The sequence below is a fragment of the Neomonachus schauinslandi genome, chromosome 12, assembly GCF_002201575.2.
Source record: "Neomonachus schauinslandi chromosome 12, ASM220157v2, whole genome shotgun sequence".
NCBI classification, from domain to species: domain Eukaryota; kingdom Metazoa; phylum Chordata; class Mammalia; order Carnivora; family Phocidae; genus Neomonachus; species Neomonachus schauinslandi.
Genome location: NC_058414.1, coordinates 64,818,661 through 64,845,127, shown reverse-complemented (window position 1 = coordinate 64,845,127; position 26,467 = coordinate 64,818,661). Strand labels below are relative to the sequence as shown.

At 45.1% G+C, this 26,467-nt stretch overlaps 1 protein-coding gene across 2 annotated transcripts in view; it reads right to left on the bottom strand.

Annotated features, from left to right (window-relative positions):
* Positions 1-26,467, bottom strand: part of EEPD1 (endonuclease/exonuclease/phosphatase family domain containing 1) — a 108,827-nt gene that overhangs the window by 31,805 nt on the left and 50,555 nt on the right. For both annotated transcript variants that reach the window (XM_044919907.1, XM_044919906.1), the window contains one exon: positions 6,243-6,294. In XM_044919907.1, coding sequence (XP_044775842.1) covers positions 6,243-6,294 — 52 coding nt within the window. The remainder of the gene's footprint in view (positions 1-6,242; positions 6,295-26,467) is intronic.

Sequence of the window (26,467 nt, the reverse complement as noted above, 5' to 3'; positions counted from 1 at the left end):
CCTGGCCAGGGACCGACACTCTGGGTCAGCTCCCACTCCTCGAAGATGCAGAGATAGAAGCTTCCACAAAGTCTGCGAAAGCTAAGGTCCGGATTAAATGAGATCATGGGAGACAGGCAGCACCTATCTCGAATGAAGCCCCTTCCTCTGGGGTCACTCCTGGTTCCCTAACAACTGCTATGGGCCCTGGGTCAAGGGGACACTTCAGCTCCTTTGGCGTCCATGTCCTGTCTGCAAGACGACAGGTTTAGAGTCCATGGTTTGAACAGTTTCCCGCAACTCTGGCATTCTGAGATTTTATATAAGCCATTCAAATGTATTTATATAACTGTATGCTCCTTGGTATACAGTACCACATAGGCACAGTGTTAAGGACTCAGTTGCTGCACAAACTAAATTAAATGGAAGTCCAAATCACAGCGAGAAACACCCCAAAAGCATATAACGTTAGAGCTAAAGCTTATGTGTGTACCCGGGGTATGTTCAGGAAAGCCTGTCACCAGCTATAGATACAAGACTTAGCATCCTTAGGTTATTCATACACGTCGACGTTGACTATTATTTACCCCTTATTTCCTTTTGGAAGTTCCCAGGAAGCTACTAACTTTGAATCACTAGGGTCCAGCTGCAAAAGTCCCTGACTAGCCATTCATGTGCAAATACCAAGTTCAATTTTTCTAGTTTCGCTGGTGCAATGTATACACTTCATCTCCCACGTGAAGTGCCAAAAGAAGTCTGAGGGATCATCTGCTCCACCTATAGGAAAATTAGACTCAGCGCTGGGCTTCAAAGCTGAAATTCTAGGGAAAATATCCAGGAGCAGGCACGAAGACTGGCAGGCCTTTTGTCCCGGACAATTTGCCAAATGGGGGGAGGGCAGGGGTGGTAACTCCTTTTTCAGTGTACTCCAGTGGCGTCAGCTCAATCTCAAATTGGGCTTCTCAGGAAAGGAGGAGAAGGAGGTATCAGTGATGATGGTGATGATGGTGATGGTGACAACAGGAATAATCTCAGTAGCAGGGACAGCACTAGCCACCATCTCTCCAGTGCTCACTCTATACATAATTTCTTTTATCTCACACGTTATCTCACTTAATTCTCATAAAAAATCCCAGGGAGGTAGGTATTACTGTGAGCTCCCCTCATGTTAAAAAGAAACCGAGTCTGAGCAATAACTTGCCCAAGAGATCCCCCAGCTAGTAAACATCAGAGCTGGATTCAACCCCAGTCTGGGCACCCTCCGAGCCAGGGTTCCAGGGGACAGAGCGTGGGCTCAGCCAGCTTGTGATTAATGGCTGAGTCATGGCCTGCGGAGGCCGGGGCGGGGGTAGCACAGCGATGGCCATGTGCTGGGTGGCCTGAACCTCACACAGGCAGCTTTTCAGGCAGATTGGATCCGGGTTGGGTCAGCCGGTGCTCTGCCCTCTGGCCCGTCCAGCAACAGGGTGACCTCCAGCTGGAGTGAACGGCCAAACTATTGTTTGCAGCTTTGCAGGAAGCTGTTTGAAAGGGTCACTGAAAAATGATCTTACTAAATCAAGCTGTACCAATATTTTTATTTCCTTTCATGCAATGCCACATTTAAAGGCATTAGATGGGCCTGTTTGTAAAGCCTGGGAAACAAGTCTGTGTGCCTTAAGTTCAGAAAAACAAAAGCATCCTGCACTTAAAGCAGAGAGAAGGGAGACAACAGGATGGCGTGCATCCTTCTTGGAGCCAGTCCTCGCTCTTGGGACCTGATAGATGCTTGACGACAAAGCCCAGCGAAATCCAAAATATTTTGTCAGGGAAATGTCACATGTCCTGACATGTATGCATATTAAGTAATATTCTCATGGTTGCAACAGTTTTTTTAAGACAAGAAATTGGTAGAGAAACTTAGCTTTTTAATTGTATGGTTTATAGGTTATTTTTAAAATATATGACAAATGACTGACACTTGTCCAGGAAATGACTTTTTGTAGTATTTGTAGAGAAGAAAAATTCAGAGACCTAATCCCCCCAGGGGTCCCTAACCTCCACCCCAATCTACTTCCCCATGACTTAAGAGGAGCAGGGTTAGGAGAGGAGAAAACTGGAACCCTACTGAGTGTGTGAGGGTCACTGGGCACGTGCTCACCGTTCACATCTCCCCAGGAAGTGTGTTTTAATGGTGAGTAGGGCAGATGTTAGCCATAAAGGCCCCGGAATCCCAGTAAGAACCACTGGGGCAGGGAAGCAGAGAAAATATGAGAAAACAGAGTATGAAAAAAGGAATTTCCCCCTTTTCACAATGTGATCAGGGATCCATTTAGAAAGTAAAACCCAAGTGTTTTAGGGTGGGAGGGCACCAGAGAGATCAGTTGTATGCATGAAGAAAAGGGCTTGGGCCTCCAAGGAAGGTCCCCTGCCAGGTCCAGCAGCCAAACAGGGGTGAGGCTGGGAGGGGACCTCGGCTCTCCAACAACAGAGCCTCCCCAGAGCTGGCTCCGGGGCCCTGGGGAAGCCAGGAAAACCTCACCACTGTCACAGCTTAAATCCTGGGACAGGAGAAGTCAGGCAAATGGCTCGTAATTTGAAGCTTAAATACTAAGACCATATAACAATGCCTAATATTAGGGAGAAAAAGCACTAGAAATCTTAGTATCTGGGAGACCCCAAAACATGGCTGCTTATCTTCAGTCTTTTCCAGTATGTTTTACATAATCTGACTGTTACTGGTCGGATTTAACCTGCAAGTACTTGGGAGGGAGATGACCCCCGAACAGCTTCCATACTGTAAGAGAAAGGCACGTGGGCAACAGATCCCCGCTCTTGGGACTGCGTCTGGAGGGGCACCAGTTCCACCGTGGCTAGGTCTCAGGAGTTCAGCCATTGCAAACCCTAAAGGCAGACTGCCATTGGAAGCCCAGCTCCAAAGACAGTCAAAGAGGTTTGAGGTTTGCAGGATGTCTTAACGGAGGCCTTTCTGGCTCTTACCTATTAAATTAAATAAGATCATTTTCTAAATGAAAGGAGGAAGCAGGAAAACTAAAGATAAAAACTGGGTTCTGACAAATAGAATGATGATGTTTGCTTCTCTTTTGGTGAAAAAAAAAAAGAGCTTAACTGATAAAGCAAATATCTGACACCTCAGAGGTTCTCTATTAAGATGGGTGAGTCAGCAGCAGGGATGATGATCATAAATGCTATCCTCAGGACAGCTTCCTGGACCTTAGTGCACGCAACTCAACGGGTCTTGTTAGAATGCAGATTGATTCTGGGGGTCTGGGTGGAGCCTGAGATTCTGCTTTTCTTTTTTTTTTTTTTTTAAAGATTTATTTATTTATTTGAGAGAGAGAGAGTACATGAGAGGCGGGAAGGTTAGAGGGAGAAGCAGGCTCCTCGCTGAGCAGGGAGCCCGATGCGGGACTCGATCCAGGGACTCCAGGATCATGACCTGAGCCGAAGGCAGTCGCTTAACCAACTGAGCCACCCAGGCGCCCGAGATTCTGCTTTTCTAACCAGCTTACAATGATGCTGATCTAGAGACCACACTTTGAGTAGCAGAGCTCTGCAGTTTACTAAGAACTTTTCTTGGTGGTTCTCTAACTTGTCCAGGTGCGTGAGAACCCATATATCATGAGGCTCTTTGGGAACCTACCTTATTCCAGCATTTGAACTGGGCCAGTCTTGCTGCAAAAAGTAATACGATGCCAGGTAATATACCATGTGTCCCTCAAAATGCCAATGACGACCAAGCTCATGTCAACGGGTTGCTTCTGGACTTCCCTAAAAATGTTTGCTACTTGCCTGGCATATAGAAGGCTCAACAGAGGCCTTGGTATGAATGAATGAATGAATGAATGAACAAACGAAAGAACAAACAAAAGAAGGAAGGAAGCAGGACACTAAGTGAACTTGGCTCCCAGCTGGCCTCTGTGCATATTTAGACCATCTCGTAAGTCATTCCACTTGTCACGTACAGAGATGGGGGAATAATACAAAACCATCATTGGACTTGGTGAGAATGAGGGAGGAGGGGGTGGAGGGAGGGGGGAATACCAGGGGCAGCCACTAACTTCTGGGGGTCACTGAGCGCCAGGCACAGAGTTAAGTCCTTTACATTGACTGTCTACTTCATCTTCTCAAACTTCTGTGAATTGGGGATGCTAAAGATCTGCACTTTAGAGACTGGGGAACTGAAGTACAGAGAGGGTCAGTAACCCGGGATGCCCCAGTTAGGAAAGAGGAGGCAGGCTCAGCCCACAGCGAGTCCGGACCCCGTTCTCCGCCAGCAGTTAGTACCCCCAAACTGGCTTGCCCATGCGGCTTCTCCAAATCCAATATTAACACAGCTGAAAGACCTAATCGATACTCTCCGTGTCTGTGTTCTTATTCTACGGATATAGCTTAGCACATGGACGCCACGTTTATGAGCTTTGTCTGATGGTTTCTGAGGTTTTTTTAAATTAAGGAGTAAAACAGGGGCGCCTAGGTGGCTCAGTCGTTAAGCATCTGCCTTCGGCTCAGGTCATGATCCCAGGCTCCCGGGATCGAGTCCTGCGTAGGGCTCCCTGCTCAGCGGGGAGCCTGCTTCTCCCTCTCCCACTCCCCCTGCTTGTGTTCTCTTTCTTGCTGTCTTTCTCTGTCAAATAAATAAATAAAATCTTTTTTAAAAAAAATTAATTAATTAATTAAGGAGTAAAACAAAAGAACTGTAGAGAATATTGAGAAGAAAATCGTTTTTGGAGAGGTAAATTTTTAAAGGTTTCAAAAACACACGAAGAATCTTCATATGCTCCTCCCCCGAGAAGGGCCCACTGTTGGCACTATGCCCCATTTGCTTTGTCATCTACGCATGCTCCTTCCCCCTCCGGCTCACATATACATACCCATATCTCCATTAGTTTTTTCTGACCCATTTGAGAAGAGGTTATAAACAGCATGCCCCTTTACTCCTAAACACATCAGTGTATAATTCCTAAGAATAAGTCCATTCTCTGACACATGCCAGTTACCGACGTCAGGGAAAGTTCACATTGATATAATACTTTCTAATCTAATCTACGATCCATATCCAACATTGTCATTAGGCCCAAGGATATCTTTTAGAGCCTCGTGCATTTTAATGGCTGGATGTGTATTAAGAATTGATACAAGTAATTAAGAATTAATATGTGTCGAGTGCTTTGGCATTTAGAAAGCCCTTCCGCTACACAAACTCAGCTGGTTCTCATGTTGCCTCTCTGAGGTCAGGCAAGCAGCAACATCCCTGTTTTACCTGGGACGAAAATGAGCCTGAAGGAATGTTAAATTCAGAGTCAGTGCTCAGCAGCCCCCTCCCTGCACATCATTGCTTGGTGCTTAAAGACTTTGCTTCAGTGCCAACCAGCAGACTGGCCACTAATCCAAACATTTAAAATCCTACAAATAAAATAATATTTCTTGAGTGTTTATAGCTATAACCACTTCCTTTTACACTAACATTATAGATTCTAATTAGCACCCATAGCTACACAGTCAGGAAGAGACGGAGCCACCCCAGGAGAGCACCTTGGTATGAGCTGGGAGGCCCAAGAGGGCCAAGACCCAAGCTCTTGGTCTTGCCTGATCTGTTTTCCAGAGCCTACCCCACCTTACACACAGAACTTGAACTCATAACCCGCAAAGGATCCCCAGCTGCGTGCTTGACTTGATCACAGAAAGCTGAAACACTAGATATCTCTTCCAGAGCATAGTGAAACATTAGTTTGAGGTGGGAAGGGAGTTTCCTAATCCTCACAAATAGCCTAAAAAGGGGATCAAACTCATGAACTTGCCTGTTAAACAGAAAAAGCACTGATTTGGGAAATGGAACCATGGGGTTCAAATCTCTACTCTGCCGCTTAGCTAATTTTCCCTGGGCACGTGACCTAACTTCACTGGGCCTCCATTCTACCATCTACAAGCCCAGAGAGTAACTACCACCCACAAGCAGAAATGGAGTGAAGGGGCCAACATGGAGTCTGGTCCAGTGCCTGGTGTTGAAAGGAAAAGAAAGGTTGCCTCTGCTTTCAACACAACCCTGAAGGAGCCGAGCAACACTGAGTTTGTAACAGGATATGAGCAATGTAGGGAGTTTGGATGAAAATTTTGCATGGTTCACTGACTGTTAAGAACACAAAATAACAGACCCACTTTGCAGTAAGTGCTGTCTTTGGCGACAGGGAGTTGAATTTTTCCTGTGTGTGGCACTCTGTTCTAAGTTTGTGAATGTGGGGTAGTAAGAACAAAAGATTTACCTTTTCCAGGGCCTCTCTGTCAAGTAGTTCCTGCACAGCTAGAAGCTTGATGCTGTAAGAGAAAAATTGACACCGGGCTTGAAAACAAATCATTTCACGTCACCAAGCATCAGCCAATCCCTAGCCCACGAGAACAAAAGTTTGACGTATCAGCCTGCATTTCTGCTGAGCCCCATCTAAAGTAGCCTTTGCTTTGAATTGAAATGACCATTTCAGAACGATTAAAAATGTTTCTAAATCGTACAATTGATTGCATCATAGGATCTAGAAATTTCACTTCTGGGCATATACCCAGAGGAGCTGAAGCTAGGACCTGGAACAGACATTTGCACACCCATGTTCACAGCGGTCAAAAGGTGGAAACAACTAAAATGTCCATCAACGGATGCAGGGGATAAACAAGATGTGGTACAAACGTACAAATGTGGAATTATTATTCAGCCTGAAAAAGAAGGAAATTCTGGCTCGTCCTACAACATAGAGGAAGCATGAAGACATGATGCTAAATGAAACAAGCCAGACACAAAAGGACAAATGCTGTCTGATGCCACTTCTATCAAATAGCTGGCACAGTCACATTCAAAGGGACAGGAAGTAGAAGGGCGGTTGCCAGGGGTGGGGGGAGGGAAGAGGGGGGAACTGTTGTTTAGTGGGTACAGGGTTTCAGTTTGGGATGACCCAAAGTTCCGGAGATGGATGCTGGTGATGGCTGCACATCAGTGTGAATGTACTTAATGCCCCTGAGTTGTAGGCTCATAAATGGTTAAAATAGCAAATTTTATGTTATGTACATTTCACCATAAAAAATTCTAAAAATAATATTTGCTTTATATATTTAGAGGAATATAAAGAAGAAAACAGTTGCCCGTATTCAGTATTAATCTTCCCTTCATGTCCTTTTGATGCTAACAAGCCAATAACTAAAATCTCTGCTTACGAAGACAGCCTGCTCAGCTGTTTACCTCACAGTGACCAAGCCCTACCGTGTGCAGGTGGGCAAAGCTACACAATGACTGGGACATGCTCCCTGCCCAGGAGCTCACAGCCTCTTGGAGGCCACAGACCACAGCCAGAACACCATGCAGGGTGCCGAGTGGATGGGCCCCGGCAGAGATCAAGGAAGGCTTCCTGGAGGAGGGTCTGGGCTGGCCTTGACTCGGGAGAAAGGCGACCCACAGAGGGGCAGCAGAGGCAAAGGCACCAACTGGAGAGCAGGGGTGTGGAGAGTACACAACCCGCCAGTTTCCAGTTTAGGGGCCAGAGCCCGGACTGTAGCCAGCAACTGAGATGAGAATTCAGAAGTGGATGTGGGTTTTACAAGGAAAATATCCCCCCCCCTCAGGACATGCCGCTCTTCAAGTGTTTGTGGACACAAGGCTGGATTCATCTGCACATGGGAGGAAGCACAGTCCTCACGAGAGCTCGCTGACACATGGGAGGAAGCACGAGATCTCGCTGAGATTGTTTAGGAAGCAGGTCAGCCGTTGATGGTGTGTGATGTTCTCTCCCCACTGAACCAATCTGTTTATGGTCACTGGACACCGCGTTCTCTACCAAATCTCTACCGATTTGGATGCATGGTTCTCTGGAGCAGAAATGTCCCCACCCCCCACCTGATGAGCCTCCCTCCAAAGGGGTTATTCCTCACGATAAGGTTCATCTTAACTTACAGATTTCTTCGTAATCTCTCCATACAACCAAGCAAGCACATCCAACCGAATGCAATGGCTTACATAAGAGCAACTCGAGGAAGTACAGTAACAGTTTTAAAGCTTACGAGACACTACCATCACCCCTAACAATTCGGCAACTATCGGAGCCAGAAGACAGGACTCTGGGCACGCCCTCTGCTCCAACCACACTGACTCTCCTTCATCTCTCGGACATTGGTTTTGTTGTTCGTCTGGCTTGGGTCCTGCCCAAGATCTTTACAACACTGACTCTGGCATACTGTGTCATTCCAGGCCAAATGTGAACGCCACGTCCTCCAAGCAGCATTCTCCGGACACTGAGGTCAAGCAGCATCCCTGATCATCACACTATTTTCTTCAGTGCACTTGCTAGTCCCCTAAAGCATTGATTTGTTGGGGTGCTGTTGTCTGTCCCTTCCAAAAAGCAAGGAAGCTCCCTGTGGCAGGGGGCTTGAGGGTCTTCTCACCATTCCATTTGCAGGGTCTGTAACTGGCGCATGGAAAGTAGTCAAGGAACATTTACTGACCGACTGGCGGGGCCCAGTCAGTATTACAGCTGATGCAATCTAGCTTGGCTCACTGGCCGGGCCTCAGTTTCTCCCTCTGAAAAAGAATGCCTCCAACGAGATGATTGTGTGTGTTTTCCCTCAGTGACACACACTGCATGCATCTGTGCACATGCCTGCCATTAATGGGACGTGCCTGGTGGCCGGTCAACACTCCTGGCTACTCCTCAGCACATTCTGATTCCCCACGAATCTAAATTCCAGGCCACCGATTTGGATGGCAAATTATGTGCTCAGTTAGGGGTTTCCAGGTGGCGCTCGAGTTTCAGAAGCTTAAACTGCTTCTGAAATAACCACTGGAAAATAGTTCCACCAGGGGAAATTTTTCAGCAGTCTCTCATTCCTGCCCCCGTCCATGGCCTTGAAGTCTGATTCAGGATCGGATATCAGACATCAACCGATTAGAGGAAAGGTTTAAACACTGTTGAGATCGTCAACTCTTTTCCTCCCTGCTTGCAAAGATATTACACGCAAGCCATTGTAGAACGTGAGCCAAAAACCGACCAGTTTCGGGCTCTAAGGGAAAATGAAATGAAGACATTAATTGACTCTCATTTAAGTCAAAGCCTGAAGGATGCTATTCCCTGCTCTGACTTTCCTCTTGAATGGGGACATGGTGTGCCTAGTGCCACTCTCCAGGCTTCTCCACCTCTTCCCATGCATGAACTTTGCCCCCATGTAACTTAGACACAGCTTCAGAATCCTTCTCAACACTCCAGTGAGACCCAACCAATCTACTCAAGGGGGCACATGACATTAAATTGATTTAACATCTGCTCTAAAACCAATGCCAAAGAGTATTAACATATGGAGGGGTCAGAAAAAAAGAGGGGCATTCCCACACGACTCAAATGCAGCAATGCGAGATGAGATTGCTTTAGGGGCCGGGGGAGAAAAGATGGGAAGATGAAAAGACACTCAAATCTATATGGCTGGAGTTTCAAAATGGAAATAACGCATGGTAATAAGAAGTTACTCCCCCAGCTGCCTGTAATGTTGGATTTCTTCAGGGAGCTGTGGGGTTTTTCTTCCTCCTTAGAGCTATAATCTTTAAGCGTCTAGGAGATGTTTCTTGTTATATAACTACCCTAATGTTATTTCTTCCCTTATTAGAAACGCTCCAAGTTCGGAGTACTTATTTCAGTACTTATGCTATCAGATCCTTCTGATACTGATAGTCCCTGGGACAAAATGTCACTCATATGAGAAGGAGCAACACACCCCTTCACCAAATCATCCAGTTGACACCTCTCATTTCTTGCCCTCATCTCTGTGTCAGTTTTGCTCCTCCTTCCCTCACTCCCTTCCTCCTCCTCTCCCTCCTTCCCTTCCTCCCTCTGTCCTTTTGCTGATTCCACAAATGTATACTGAATGCCTCCCGTATTTCAGAAACTGCCAGGCATCAGGGTGACCGAGATGAACACACACTGTCCCTGCCCTCCCAGAGGCTAGGATTCTGCTTGGGCCCGTGCCCAGGGAGGTGTGCCCCTGAGACGCTTCTGGGTTCTGTGGCCTGGCAGAGCTGGACTAAAGACGGCATATCTTTATGGTGGCCTGGGGCTTGGTCACCGTCCTCTGAAAACAGCAGAGCTTCCATCAGATAGAAGTCTCAATGACAAGCAATTTCTTTTTCAGCACTCAACTGAGAACAGAGGCAAATAACACAAAAGCGGCTGGTAGGGGTGATTTACTTAGAAAAATGACACCTTTAAGGACAAGTTCTGAAGTCGAAGTGGACAACACTTGGCTACGTAGACTGAGGATGCATGCAATTAATGTTTGCTTAACTAAGCTACAAGGAGGTGAGCTAGTTGAGGGCAGAGGTCTTATTCCGCTGGATAGAGCCTGGTAGAGCGAGGTCTATCAAGAAAGTAGAGGTGGCGATGGGGAAAGGCCAGGCAGACACTGAAAGCAGGGAAGAAAAGCAGCAAAGTTGAAGAGACAGAAGCTGGAGGCCCACCCCCCTGCAGTCTGGGGTGGCTCAGAGCTGCAGACTGAACCTTAATGGCCCCTGAAAAGACAGAAAAGAGGCAGATAAGATAAGAGGAAGACAGGTGTATGGGTGCTGCAAAAACACTAAGAGGCCAAACTCCCAGCTATGCAGAAACTCATGTGGCCCAAACAGATGATAGCCTAAAGGAGCACCGGAGTCAAGATTCTGAGGATTCTGGCACTGAGTTGCCCCTGCACTTATGAAGTGACACATTTGGTGCATGAGACATAGCAGCACTCGGTAAGTGCATAAAGGATGTGTATATAACACGGCAGAGCCATCCATTCACTGCATGGATAAAATATTTACAGGTTATGCATTATGCACCAGGCACTACTGGGCACCGGGGATACAGTGATGAGCAAACACAGCCTCTGCCTTCAAACTTCTGAGTCTAATGGAGGAACCAGGTACATACATCAGCCACGGGATGTACTCTCAAGAGGCAAACACAGGGTGCCATGAGGCTCTTTGGAAGGTCTTACACAAAGCTGGCAGGCTCCCTGGGAAGTGACTTCTAGGCTGACGCCTACGGGCTTGCAAGGAAGAGAGACTGAGTGGGAGGAAAAGCATGAACAAAGGAACCAGGGGGGTAGAATGAACATGACACCCACCCGCCCGCCCTGAAGTTAAACACAGACCAGGGACCACAGGCGTGTCTGGAGGGGGGCGGGTAGGTACTGAAGGATTATTCTGCAGAAACAAGTGGGGCCAGGCCTGCTAAGAAGGTTTGTTAAGCCATATGAGGGAGTTTGAACTGTATCTTGAGGGTAAGGAGTAGCTAGTGATAAGTTAGGGTAGTGGTGTCATCGAAAGCCCAAGATACAGAAGATGGCCAATAGATGTATGTATGGTGTGAATGTGGGGTGGGGTATGAGTGGGGGACAAGAGTGGAGTCTGCGTGATCCGAGCTCTGCACCCAGCATACCAGCCCAAACTATCTCCAGGCCTGGGAACTAGGCAAGTGAGGGAGGGGTTTCCACCTGCATCCTCAGCGGACAAGATCTGAATCTCCTCAAGAGCAGCAGAGACCTGGCAGAGGGGACACGGCAGACAGCCTTCCAGCAAGGGACAGGGTGCCCAAGAGCAGAATTTGGAGAGAAGACAGAATCACAGGCAGCAGCCACAGGCGACAATGACTATCCGTACGTCCCCATGCAGGACATGGGGCCACCCAGGACATTTCACAAAAGTCAAATTCAGAAACTAGGTCAACCCACTTGTCTGGATGCTTCTCCTTTCTCTTTGAAGGAAAGCTCCACATTAACTTCCCCTGAACAAAGGAAGGAAGAGTTCTTTCTTTTTTTAAGATTTTTTTTTTTTTTTTTTTTAAATTCATGAGAGACAGAGTGAGAGAGAAAGGCAGAGGGAGAAGCAGGCTCCCAAGGAGCAGGGAGCCCGACGCGGGACTCGATCCCAGGACCCTGAGATCATGACCTGAGCCGAAGGCAGACGCTTAACCATCTGAGCCACCCAGGCGCCCGGAAGAGTTCTTTCTTGATCAACAAATTTTAGAAGATGCCATGGATGTTAAATATAGACTTGTTTTCCCTGAAGCTATATTTTCTTCACCATTAGCTTGGGGCTGGGAAAACACAGCGGACATCAGCCTCCAGATGTTAGTGAGCACGCACACCTCAGAGAGAAGGCAGGCTCCCAGGGAAGGCACTGCTTTTCTCAGACGTGTCCTCTTCAGCATCTCATCCCATTGCTGCCAAACACACGCTCGCCATCTCATCCTTCCTTCCCAAAGCCAAGTGCTGAACTACAACATCAGCACCAGAACAATCTGCATGGAATTTAGCTTGGGTGGCTGTTCTTGGCAGGTTAGAGAAAACTAGTGTGCCAAACAGTGGGCAGGAAACTTCTCTTGATGACAGTCCCATGGTTTTTGTTCTATTCAGGTTTTCAACTGCTTGAATCAATTACGGTAATTTCCATTTCTTAGAAATTTCTTAGAAAATTGCCCAATCCATTCAGATTTTCAAAGTTTGAGCACAGAATGGTACTAGTGATCACTTTTAACTTAAAAGCAACCTCTGCTTCTGTGGTTATGTCCTCTTCCTCGTTCTTTAATGTGTGTAGATATTTTTTCTCATTTAAAAAAATTAGATTTGTGAGAAATCAGTCTACTCTGCTGGTCCTCTGAAAAAATTAGGTCCAGGATTTATCAAGTCTACCATTTTTTTTTTCTAATTAAGCAGGTCAACATTTACCTTAATTCCATTCTCCAAGTTCCCATTGTTTTCTTTAGAGATTTACCTTCTTGAGTCAGGTTTCTTATATATATAAGACATGAATAAAAATTCATTCTCTATGTAAATATTCGTCCTTGTTTCAAATTTCATTATGTAGCCTTCTTGTTACCTACCACCAAGTCTGAAGCTGCTATTTTGGTCTCTTATTGGAGTCCACAGTTCTTTGTTTTTTTTGTTTTTGTTTTTTTTAAAGATTCTATTTATTTATTTGACAGAGAGAGAGCAAGAGAGGGAACACAAGCAGGGGGAGTGGGAGAGGGAGAAGCAGGCTTCCCGCGGAGCAGGGAGCCCGATGCAGGGCTCAATCCCAGGAGCCCGGGATCATGACCCGAGCCAAAGGCAGACGCTTAACGCCTGGGCCACCCAGGCACCCCAGTCCACAGTTCTTTGGATTGTATTTTTCTATCTCTAAGTAATTGGGTTTTAAATTGTATAGTTTTACATTTTCTATGATTCTAATGTACTGAAGTTAAAGGAAGTACCCTGTACATTTCCTGCTTTTTAAAATCTATTCATAGTCTTTTTTGGTCTATTTTACGATGCTTTTCTATTTCCCAGGGTTTGGGTAGTTCTAGAACTTTTTTTTTCTTTTCTTTTTTTTTTTTTTTTGATCTCCCAGTGTGTACTTTTAAGTTTTCACATTAGTATAGGGGGACTAGGGGAGGGCTCTGCCGTCAGTCGGCCTGGGTTCAAGCTGTCCCACCTACTGGTTGCCGGATCTTAAGAACTTTAAGAATAGGAGGTGGGAGGCAGGGAAGGGATCTGGCATCCACCCCTGTGACCTTGACCATAGATGACACAGGGGAAGTACTTAGCACTTTGTTTAGCTCAGAGTAAACCACTGTCAACGGTGGATATTGGTACTAATATTATTCAGGGCCTTTCTTAACTATTAACACTTCTCTAAAAATCAGAATAAAGAAAGCAACAAATTTTTGTTCTACCAACCTATTTCCAGGACAAGCAGCACAACAAACCTTCATCTCCCCTTCCCTTTTTGATCTCCATTAACAATACCTTACAGTTTAGATCCAGAGTACAGTCCCATTGTTGTTGCTCCATTCTATGGCTGGTCTTAAGGACAATCTCTGACACTCCTGTTTGCTTGATTACCAAACTTAACATAACACATTGCTAGTTCTACTGATTCCAGGGCTTGTGCTACCTCTTCTTCTTTTTTTTTTTAGAGAGAGAAAGGTGGGGAGGGGCAGAGGGAGAGGAAGACTCTCCAGCAGACTCCCCGCTGAGCATGGAGCCCAACGTGGGGCTCTATCTCATGACCCAAGCAGAAACCAAGAGTCAGATGATTAACCAACTGAGCCACCCAGATGCCCCTGTGCTACCTCTTCTTGAGCAATATTTTGTCTTATCTTTTGAACTTCTACAACATATCTTTAAAATAAGCTTTAAAGTAAGGAGCACGTTCATATGTTTTCCCAAGCCCTTGCATGTTCGAGAATGTCTTTCTGATTGGCCTCATACACAAAAGACACCTCAGCTGAGTGTGAAATTGCTGGGTTACAAGATAACCCCCAAAACTTCAGAGTTGGCTTGCCAACTTACTTGATAATCAGAAGAATTTTTAATGTGTCAGATTTCCAGACCCCACCTAGGGAGGAGTGATACAGGGCTTAGGAACATATCTGAATTAAAGACAAGACAGCACAAAACTCCCAGGTGTTCTAATCTTCCAACAGCTTCTATAGACATAGACTCTGTTAAAGAGAACAAGCCTAAAGTCAACCTGATTTTTGTTATTCTTTTCTCTGCTTGGATTCTCATGCATTTTCGCCCCTTTTGTCCTTGTTATTCTCTATGTTTCCCAGGCTATGCCCAGATGTGGGCCTCTTTTTGCTGATAGCGTTCAGAACATGGTGAGCGAGTACCTTATACTCAGACCCAATCTCTCCACAGCTCAGGGAGGTAGCTGATGCCGGAGCACTGATCCCAGTAATCACCAACACCAATAATCTGAATAGGGACTGTCTGTTCTGTCTTCCACATCTATAACCTTGTCTCTTATTTTTCTCTTTCTTCCTTGTATTTTCCAGAACCATTTCTCAAGGTTGGTTTTTTTCTTCCCCTCTACTCACATCACTGATTGGATTTCTCATAGCATTTGTGCTAGTTTTCTGGGGCTGCTCTCACAAATTATCACAAAATTGGCGACTTAACCCAACACATATTCATTCTCTCACCGTTCTGGAGGCCAGAAATCTCCAATCAATATTACTGAGCAGAAATCAAGGTGTTGGGACCATCCCACTCCGTCTGCAGGCTCTAGAGGGGAATGTGATCGAGCCCCGTGTTTGGCTCCATGCTCAGCGGGGAGTCTCCTGGAGATTCTTTCTCTCCCTCTGCCCCTCCCCCCCCTTCTCTCTCTCTTTGCCTCTTCCAGCTGCCAGTGGCTGCCAGCATCCCGCATCATGTCTCCGTCTCCGGGATCACAGCGCCTTCTCTTCTAGCAAATCTCGCCCTACTTGTCTCATAAGGACACCTGGGATTGCACTTAGGACAATTCAGTATAGCCTCCCCATCTTTCCAGGTCCTTAGCTTAATCACATCTGTTACGTCTTTTTTTTTGCCATATAAGGTCATAATGTTTACAAGTTCTAGGGATTAGACTACGGATATCTTTTCGGGGCCATTTTTCAGCCTACCACATATTAATACTCTTTATACTCCTGCTAATTTGGGTTTTAGTTCTGTTGCGGAATTCTGTTTCCTCAAAACCTTTCCTAATTCACTGCATCTCTTTTTACAATTTTATTTCTGTTGCCTTTTCCTACCAACCCGTTCTTTCCTTATGTTTTTCTGTCCCTGTTCCAGAGAGGCCATGTCTTTTTGTAGTATGCGGAGGATGCCACACATTTTCCCCACATCCTCTTTTACTACCTGCTATAGATGATTTTCTGGGTCTTCAGAAGCTGCTGCTTTTACTTTATTCTGCAGGATTTTCCACAAAGTCTTTTATTTTTGTTTTATTCATCTTAAATAAGAAAAGGTTTGTCCTGACCCATGGTTGATTTTCAACAGACATTATGAGCAGACTGACAATGGTTCTGTTTTCTGCTCACCTACCTAAAGGATGGATCTTCTTCTCAGACCTGCTATGGGAGGGGACTGGCTGAGGGCACAGCTCCCGGCCAACTTAGAACCTTTGCTCTAGTGAGGTTCACCTCCTCCTCAGAGGCTCTCAATCAACTCAAGAGAGAATGCATCCTGTCTCCCAACATGCGCAGCTGCCAGGGCACCCCACTTGTAGCACTTTGCTTTTGGGGAGTAGATTTACTAGAATGCACTGAAATCATGCCGGTTTCCCCCTATTTCCCATCTGGTTATAGTCTGATGTTTATTTCTCTACTTGGAAATGGGGAAAAAACCCAAAGAGACGGCCCTATGAGGAAGGGCCCACATCCGAGGCTAGTAGCTGAGGATAGAAAAGAAAGACTAACCAGCTAAAGGCTAGTAGCTGAAGCTAGTAGCTAAGGATAGAAAAGAAAACTAACCAGCTGGAATTTGCTTTGAGTGCATGAGTCAGGAACGAATGATGAAAAGGGTGTAAATTGCTTTCTCCCTGTTTTTCAGGCAGGGGTTGAAGGGGGTGGTGGTGAGGTGAGGTCTCCTCCTGGTGGCCCTCTGTGTCATGAGCAATACCCCGGGTAGGCTCCCTGAGCCCTGTGCTGTCCGCCTCATCACTGTCACCTGTTGACACCTCCAAGGTTCCACCATTTGTCATTTCTTCTCCGTTTTTGCTGGCCTGCGAGGTTTTGTTATTTTTCTGCCTCATCATGGGTATCTGAGCCAAACCTTCCAGAGATGGGGTCTCTGAAGGGCAGGGTAATGTTCGGTCTCTTGTTTTTAGCGACTGGCTTGTTCAATAAATGGAAAGACTGGCTCCTCCTCAAACTTCAGGGCTCTTCATCCTCCACGTGGGGAATAGTATCCACAAGGTAATCCACTTCCCTCCGATCGATCTGACCCTTCAGGGCTCCCAGGGCGTCAGGCCTCAGGGCTGCTGAGCACCTGGCAGGGTGCCCACAGGGTAGAATCAGGATGGGACCTTCAAGAAATCACTTCAAGCACAAACCAGGGGCATGACCAGAAGTGAGGAAGCCTGACTTTCACTGAAAACAGCTGAAGATGGTCAGACCCAAGACTGGACAAGCTAACAGTGGAAGTGAGGTTGGCTCCCAACTAGAGACGAGGAATCACTTTCCCACACCTGCACTTTTTTTTCTCAGCAGCAAACTGCCTACTTCATGCCACTTTCTAAAAGGCTGAAACATTTAACCTAATCTAAGGTCTGGGGCCCCACAGGAAAGCCCATTAGAAAGTTAATAGCCTGGTTTAACTGCAGGAGATAAAGCTCCAGTCCACTGGGCAATTTTATTCATGGGGAATTTGGAAGAAAAGATACAGGAACAGACTGAAATGCAGACAGAACCAATGAACAGGAGAAAGAGGATGCCATTAACGGAATGTCTTCCAGAAGTCAGGTACTGCGCTAAGCCTTTCTGACATTATTTTACTTACACCTCAAAGTTTCTCCTCGTAGACACAGCTGTAACAAACTGCAGATTCCAAAGCTAGAGTATTCAGGGACTGATTCGGTGATTTGTATGCTACAATATTTGTTTTTCTTCCTCCTGGCTTTGCGATATTTTACTCTCTGCTGAAGAGTCAAGGATATCAACTCCTATTTTTCAGCTTCAGAGAGATTAAGTGTCTTGTGAAAAATCCACACAAGGGCAGGGAATTGCACCCAGGTCTGTATGATTTAAAAGCGCAAGCCACTTTTTACTCATGCAACAAATATTCCCTGAGCACCTACTATGTGCCAGGCATATGGCACCAGAGATAGAGCAATGAACAAAACAAAATCTTGACTCTCATGAAGCTTCCATTCTGAAGAGGGGTAGGGAGCAATGGTCTGCTAGCATCTGTTTAACCACCAGCCCTAGGGAAGTGGGGACGGGGGAACTGTAGCATTTTCCAATTTCCATGGTGGAAATACTCCCATGATGGCCCATTTCAAGCCACCAACTTGATGTGACTAAACACAAAGATGGGAAGAGACGTGCCACTTCACACCAGCTCCAGCACACCACTGGTGAGGAGGGATCTGCAACAAAAAATATTTCTATTAATTACAAATTGAATATATAATAAATTATACAATTATGTAATGTGCCCAGTGGTGATGAATTTGTAAAAATTAAAGCAGGGTAAAGGAGTAGTAAGTGGCCAGGGTGCTGTGAGGAAGTTAGGAACGCTTATCCCATGACATGACATTGGATCAGAGACTGGATTTTCCCATCTGTAAAATCAGGATAATGATTCTAACTATTTAAAAGGGTCATCATAAGGATTTGATGAAATGGCACTTATTGTAGAATATTACCTTCTAGTATACAGTAGGTGCTCCATAAGTGATAGCTATTAATATTTATCTGAATTGATATAGAGATGGCCGGGTACACAATTCTCATCTTCCTTAGAACTGGTAAGAATATAAAGCTTTTATTCCTAAAAATCTGGTATTTTAGTCACTTAAACAAGTTCTAAATGATTGATCAACAACCTAGAAATGTTGCTATACACCTGGAGTTGCTAAGATCATAATGCCAGGCCTTCTAACACTGACGTTAGAACTTGCAGTGTCCCTATTATTATTTTTTTAATAATATGATTAAATTCTTTAATAGTTAGCACTTTAATTCCAGATCAATCCACGCCACTCTCCCTCAAAGATGTACAAAGAATGCTATAACTCTTCTGGATGAGTATACCACATAATTTTGTTCTCCTTCATCCTCTAAACTAAAACAAAAAGATACGCAGATAAATAGGCAAAACATCTACTACAGAATTGGTTCTTAAACTCATTCAGAGCTGTGCCATTCATACAGAATGCAAGTCTCTTCACAGAAAGGTAAAGACTAGAACTCCCTCAGAGATAAAACTGCATAAAATGTTGAAAAGAAATTAAGTATCAAGTTATTTTAAATTAAAGGGTGAAGCTCTTCCATCAAACAGAGAAAAATTATCAACTACTTTTATTATTTCTTTAAGAATTGAGATATGATCTCACTGATATGAGAAATTTGAGAAACAAGACAGAGGATCATAGGGGAAGGGAGGGAAAAATGAAATAAGATGAAACCAGAGAGGGAGACAAACCATAAGAGACTCTTAATCTCAGGAAGCAAACTGAGGGTTGCTGGAGTGGTGGGAGTGGGAGCGATGGGGGGAAGCTGGGTGATGGACACTGGGGAGGGTATGTGCTATGGTGAGCACTGTGAATTGTGTAAGACTGATGAATCACAAACCTGTACCCCTGAAACAAATAATACATTACATGTTAATAAAAAAAAAGAATTGAGGTACAGCTAGAGGTTCATTATCAGGGCAGAGGATTAAAGGAGAAGGGAAAGAACTTCTTCTCAGCCTACCATCTGCAATGCACAGAGCCAGATGCCCCACAAACGTCTCCATTTTTCTGCCCATCACAAAGACCCAGGGTCATTAGTGCTGCTCTAGAGAGGACAACAGTGGGGCTACGCTGCAGAGCAAGAGCGAAGCCATCATTCAAACCCAGGGCTCAGGGCCCTGACTGGCACCTCTTGATTTCATTCCAAATTCCCACCCTGGTGTCACATCCAACTGGTTAATGATGGAGCCTTAGAACTTGGATAAGGTTCTTGTTGGCCACTCCAAGTGGTTATGATGAGATGCAGGCCCAGATGTCCCTAAACCAAGGGGGCTCTCAAACTGGTACTGTTCCTTCTCTACTCCAAGGAAACTGGGGACTTCTTGGAACTCATACCTTTCTCCTTAATTTTTTTCAACACACTTTCACCCAAGAAGAGCTATCTGCCCAATACGAATCAGAAAATGCTGCAGATATTTTCTGAAGATAATTTTTCCTTCAGGAAGAAATATTTTTCACCACACTCCTTCCCAGTTGGCCTTTCCTAAACCCTCTTTGGTTGCTCCTTGTCTTTCATTGGGGGAGGTAAAAGAAATAACCAAATTGGGCGCCTGGGTGGCTCAGTTGGTTAAGCGGCTGCCTTCGGCTCAGGTCATGATCCTGGAGTCCCTGGATCGAGTCCCGCATCGGGCTCCCTGCTCAGCAGGGAGTCTGCTTCTCCCTCTGACCCTAACCCCTCTCATGTGCTCTCTCTCATTCTCTCTCTCTCAAATAAATAAATAAAATCTTTAAAAAAAAAAAAAAGAAAGAACCAAATCAAGTACGTTTTTGTATGTACTGTGGGGACAGTGTCCCCATCCTGCATGACCTCACCTGGAAAGGGGTAAAGACTATAGCTTGACCCTGTTCCCCACTACATCTCCACTTTCCTATGGTCTTCCCCTAGCAGTTCCTTCAGAACTACATGGGATGTACTTCGAGGGGTGATCCTGTCTTTTCTTCCTATCTCCCCTTTCCATCCACAAAGCTTCTTTCCAACATTTTAATCTTTTGCATTATATGTATTTCCTTATGTGCATCCAATCCTGTGAGAATGGAAGTAAGCAACACACACACACACACTTTTGTTTTTTAAATGAGTGCTGGCCAGCTATCATGTCAATAATTATGGGTTTGGGCATTTTATTTGGTCCCCACCCTTTTTGTGCTTTGGGGACTCATGGGGGATTCCTTGTTACCTAGTTTTTTCTGTAAATGTCCACAAGTTTAGGTTTTGCCAACTCATTGCTCTTTTGCTCCTGATATTTTCATTATGAAAATTTTCAAACCTTCAGGAAAATTCAGAGAACTCTGCAGTAAACACACACCTACCACCCACATTCTATAATCATTAGCATTTCACACTATTTGTTTTATCACACATCCGTCCTACCCACCCACCTACCCATCTTTTTCTTTTCTTTTTTTTTTGTTTAAAGCATTTCAAAGTAAGCTGCAGCCCAGTGATTTGTCTCGTATTTCACACAAAGGCTGGCTTCAAAGTAATTCCTCTCATTCTCAACTGAACCACTCCCTGCAGACTCCTAGACTCCAGTGTGAGAGCCCACCCTGGAGCTCTACTGAAGAGCCACCAGTATGAATGCTTGTCCTCCAGGCCTTTCTCAAGGTTCTCCCGGAAGCCTTCATTAGCCAAAGCCCCTCTTCACCTGGACTAAATTCTTCCCCTCCAGCTTCAACTCTTCTACCTTTTAATGTCTCCATCAAGCCACCACGAAATGAATATTTCTAAAGCTCAACTTTACATGTGATCACATATTTTCAGCCGAGAAAAGAGTGATATTTTCACACAGTACTCAGTGTAAATGATTCCTCCAAGCACACTTCAAAACCAAATGAGCCTGGCTCTTCTTGTGGCCCCTTCAGCCCACTGCCCACGTCTTAGTCACCCCCAGCGTGCCATGTATGCCCAAGGAGGCTTATTGCTGCTGCTTTCAACTATGCCCTGGGCCCCTTCTTAAGAACTTAGTGACTGGGAAAGAAAGAGTGATTAACTGAATGTGTAAGAGAAAAAAATTTCCACTTTCAAGAACATACTGGAAATGAGAAAGTTATCTAACACAATGCAGGGTCTATGATTCCAACTTAATGCTCCAGCCAAAATTTTTCATCTGGCTTCAGTGTTGACCTTTCACCTCTTAGCTAGGCTTCTCTTCCTTTTAGACCAGACAAAATTCACTCCTGGGTTTTGTCAGAAGGAACGGCCTCATTAATCAGCTTAAAAAGCAAACATTCATTTCTCTTTATAATGCAAACCAGCCAGTAAGATTCTCTGGGCAGGGAGTTGTTTAAAGCAGCAATTATGAGGGCATATTTCACAGGAATCTTTTATTTTTTTATTTTTAAAGAAGTCATTTGGAAAGCACATATTAATTTGAGAAAATTTAGAAAATACAGAAACAGAGAGAGACAGACAGAGAAAAGAAACATTGACCATAATCCTGCCACCAAGGAATTATCATTAATAACTTCATCTATATCATTTTAGACTTGAAAAAGAAGAATATATGCATTTCGTAAAATTGGAATTATATTGTACATGCTGTTTCTATTACTTTTAAGTTACCATTATGTTATAAACTATTGTCGTTATTAATTGGCACGATTCCATGTCATTAAGTATTATTTGATGTAATTTTATTTTTTTTTAAAGATCTTATTTATTTGTCAGAGAGAGAGAGGGAGAGAGCACAAGCAGGGGGAGGGGCAGAGGGAGAAAAAGGCTCCCCGCTGAGCAGGGAGCCCGATGTGGGCCTCGATCCCAGGACCCTGGGATCATGACCTGAGCCGAAAGAAGACACTTAAGCGACTGGGCCACCCAGGTGCCCCTATTTGATGTAATTTTAATGGAGATAAATAAAGAGATATAAATATAGATAATGCTATATATATATATATTTTTAGATTTTATTTATTTGAGAGAGAGAGAGAATGAGAGAGAGCGAGCACATGAGAGGGGGGAGGGTCAGAGGGAGAAGCAGGCTCCCTGCCGAGCAGGGAGCCCGATGCGGGACTCGATCCTGGGACTCCAGGATCATGACCTGAGCCGAAGGCAGTCACTTAACCAACTGAGCCACCCAGGCACCCAATACATGCTATATTTAATAATCTTTGTTGGACATCAAATCTATGACAGGGAGCAGAAGAGGTTGCCCCACAGTGTGCCACTTTGGACCGTGGATTGTTTTGAGCTAAAGGCAATCAAGACTCAGCAGATTCAAGAAAATCTTTTTACCTCTCCCTTAACTACCATAAACAATTTAGATACGGAGCCTGGCCCAGAAAGAGAGCTATTACCAGAGATAACTTTCTATGTGAATGACCCATCGATATGGCAGAGCAAACAGCTAATTATCAAACATCTGCTCTCGTCCTGCATCTACTGTACTGTAAATCACCCTCCTCCCCTTTGAAGCCCCAGGCCCTTTGCCCATTCCTTAGCTCAGGACTGCATATAAGCCTCAACCGCCCGACTTGCCCTTGGGTCTCGTATTTTTATGAGGCTCTCAGAGGTATGAAATTAAAAATTTGTTTTTCTCCTATTAATCCATCTTATGTCAATTTAATTATTAGATCAGCCAAAGAAACTAGAAGGGTAGAATAAAAAATTTTCCACCCCAGCAGGTGTTTCAAACTTTTTACTATTCTAACTATCACTTTGGTGAACAATTCTGAACATACTACTTTCTGTATAACTTTAACTGTTTCCAACAATAAATTTTCAGGAGGTCAAGGACTATGTGTATTTTTAAGATTTTAAATAACCTTTGCAAAACTGCTTTGCAGACTTAGACTTCCACTAGCAGTGGTATGACCTGCTTCCTTGCCCTGTATAATTTATATAAAAACTCCCTAATCCAATAGGTGGAAAAGGTCTAATTAAGTTGTTTAAATTTACAATTATTTGACCACCAGAGAAACTGAACATTTTAATTCTTCTTTCATCAGAGCCAGTGAGTGATGGCAAGGGAGGGGAGCAGTCCCAGGGAAATCTCTTCCGGCACCTACACCTACGAGTCACACTGGAAGGCCTGGAGTAGGCTGCAGGGGGTGGGGCGCTGGAGCTCAGCAGCCCTGTGCAGGGTAATCAATGAACAATAGAACCTCTGTACCTTAGTGGAAGTTCTCAAACCATTTCTCTCCGGCCTCTCCTTTCTTAATTGGATATATTTCTCTGGAGACACCAGAACAGTATGCACAGGGCTTTTAAATTCCCCCAAATTCTTGATAAATAAGTACTATCAATATTTTGCCCAAAAAGGTTTTGTATGGGGGCCACCAGCTAGAAGAAGTATGATTGAAGCCTACTTACTTCAGAGAGAGTAAGAAAAGGGTATTTTGAAAGATTTCCTTGTTGGCTCCAAGTCATCTGGGTAAACTAGAACCAGAACTGAGGACTCTCATCTTCCCTATGGTTTGGACAGCAAAAGGTGTAGCTATACAACTGTGCAAAATACAGAAGAATTTAGTTAGATTGGATACAAGTCTGCAGTCTACAGGGAGGCCCAGAAGTTTCTCCAGAAGGGAATAGGGAGCTCCCAAGTGACATCACCAGCACTTGCCTGCTGGCCTCCCACCCAGGAATAAACCCAACGTCAGGGGATGGTGCCAACCACAGCTCCCAGGATCTAACCACAACACTGCACTCAACAGTGCAGAACAGACTGGAACACAAATCCCAGGCACCAAGGCTTCCAAAATATCACATCTACAGGCTTTTAAAAGGATAGTGAGCATCCCACTGCAGGGACAAATGGTCACCTACTCTTTGCCGAGAGCCTTGGTCACCTGTAAAACTTCACCCCCTGGTTTCTAGAGTCAGCTTCAGATGGGTGGGGATCTGGCTGGTCTCTGGATATCTGTCCCTCCAAATTATGAAGGAAGAAAACTCCCTCGATCTCTCTAGCAATTAACATTTGTTGCTGGGTGTCCATACTGTGAGCTGCAGCTAAGAAGTTAAGTCCCTTAAAGGTAATAGCAGCAGCTACCACTGCCAAGCTTTCATCTCCAGGGAACCCCAAGGTGCGTGAGGAGCTTGGTGTCCCAGTGGGGTGCCGAGTCACAGTGAGGACAGCGGCTGGTGGGCTGTGCAGTCAGGCCCAGAGAGCTGCCTGGATCCCCACAGAAACTGCTGGCCCCGTAATATGGAAGGAGCCTCTGCAAGACAGGGGCCTCGAATTCCAAAGTGGGTTTTAAGTTGACAACTTCAAAAGCTCTTCCAAGAAGCAGGCAGGAAGAAAAGAGACATTCCTGCTCTTGGAGAATCCTGCCTAAGTGTCAGTGGAGTGAGTTAGTTTCCAAGAACCACTGGCTTGTATTTTGGAGTTAAGACAGTGGCTCTCGAGCTGTAGTGTTAAAACAGACCGTTGGCCCCCACCCTAGAGTCTTCTATGTAAGTAGGTCTGAGATGGGGCCTGAGAATTTACAGTTCCGACAAGTTCCCAGGACAGGCAGGTGCCGCCAGACTGGGAACCATACTGAATTAGAATATGAATTTGAATGAGAATATGATAACTAAGGATGCCACTTTCATGAAGGTTTCAACACACACAACTTTACAAGGCACACGTCTAAGATTTCCTTAACCGGACTTGGTGAGGAGGGCTCTCTGGGGAGACTCTAGGTGGCTTGGTGAAGGTGCAAGATGGGACTACAACTTTTGTTTCTCAAACAGGGCATCTATTTCCTGTGGACACTCAGTTTGAAAAATCAGATGTCACAGAGTACTCAACCCAGCCGATCTTGAGCCACGACGTCCGGTTTACTCCATGGCCTCCTCTTTCTTATGTGTCTATTCCATCCCCTTTACTATCCTTGCCCCTCAGAAGAGCTTCTATTCCTCTTGTCCAAGACCAACTTGCCCACCTGTGCTCCTGAAAGACTGATCACGTTCTCCTCCCCCGGACCTGCTCCCACTCTTCCTAAAACCTTTCTTTCTCCAACCACTGCTTGGCATTGGTGCCGGATCCCTCCTTGAAACTCTTCTCTGGATATGCTCCCGGACCCCCAACACCTTCTCTGAGTCCTTCTTACCCATTTGCTCTCTGGCTTGCTTGCCTCATGCTTCCACTCATTTACTCTCCCTGAAAACCCGTGCCAGACAACAGTGATTAACAACAGTGGACAAGAGAGGGCTTGCCCTGCTTGCATGCAGCTGACAATTCAGTGGGACCATTCCCACTGATGAACGAACTACACAAGTGGTCATTTCATTACAAACATGTCAAGTGCTCCAAAAGAGAAGCACAAGGTCCTGAGAGTGCATATGAGGGGGTGCAGGGTGAGGGGTGGCTAGCCTAGACTGGGGCTGGGGCAGGGAATGCCTTCTGAGTGAAGCCACACTGAAGCAGTGTCTGGACTTGGGACTGGCCTGACACTTGTCTTGCCAGTGCCTTAAATGTTGGGTCTAATCATATTTGCAAGGATCCAATCATATTTTCTCTGTCACAATGGCCAGCAGTGATTCAAAAAAAATATTCCTCTCTCCAGCACCCAATTCCCTTCTGAACTCCACCTCTGTATTTCCAGTATCTGCTGGACTCTAACTACAACGCCTCAGAGGGATCTCAAACTCAACACATTAAAGGAGAGCTCCCCCAGCAAAGCTGCTCTACATCCCTTCCCCCATCTTAGACACCATCCAACCAAGGCCCAAGCATCAGTATTCTTGAACCCACCCACTCCCTGCCATATCCACCACCTGAAAAGCCACCAACCCAGGTTAATTCTATCCACCCAACCATCTTCTGAATCCATCCTTTATCATATATTAAGTTCTCCAAAGCCATAGCCATACTTTCCTAATTCAATGTATATTTTTGCTTATGATAAAATACACACTCATTATAGAAAATTTTGAAAATACATAGAAAGAAATTAGAAAATAACCACCGGTAACATTCTGTCTTATTTGCATATGTGTGTGTGTGTGTTTGTGTGTCTTGGGTTTAGAAACTGCAATCATAATATGAATATATCTGACAGGCCAGTGGCCCTAACTCCTCACCTCTTACGAGTTAGGGCTTGGTCATGTGACTTGCTTTGGCTAATGAGACATTAGTGAGCATGATGCAAACAAAGCCCCTTGGTTAAAATCTGCTGCATGAAATAATCTTTAAAAAATTATTTTGGGGGCTCCTGAGTGGCTCAGTCGGTTAATTGTCCAACTCTTCATTTCGGCTCAGGTCATGATTTCATGGGTCGTGAGATCAAGCCCTGAGTCAGGCT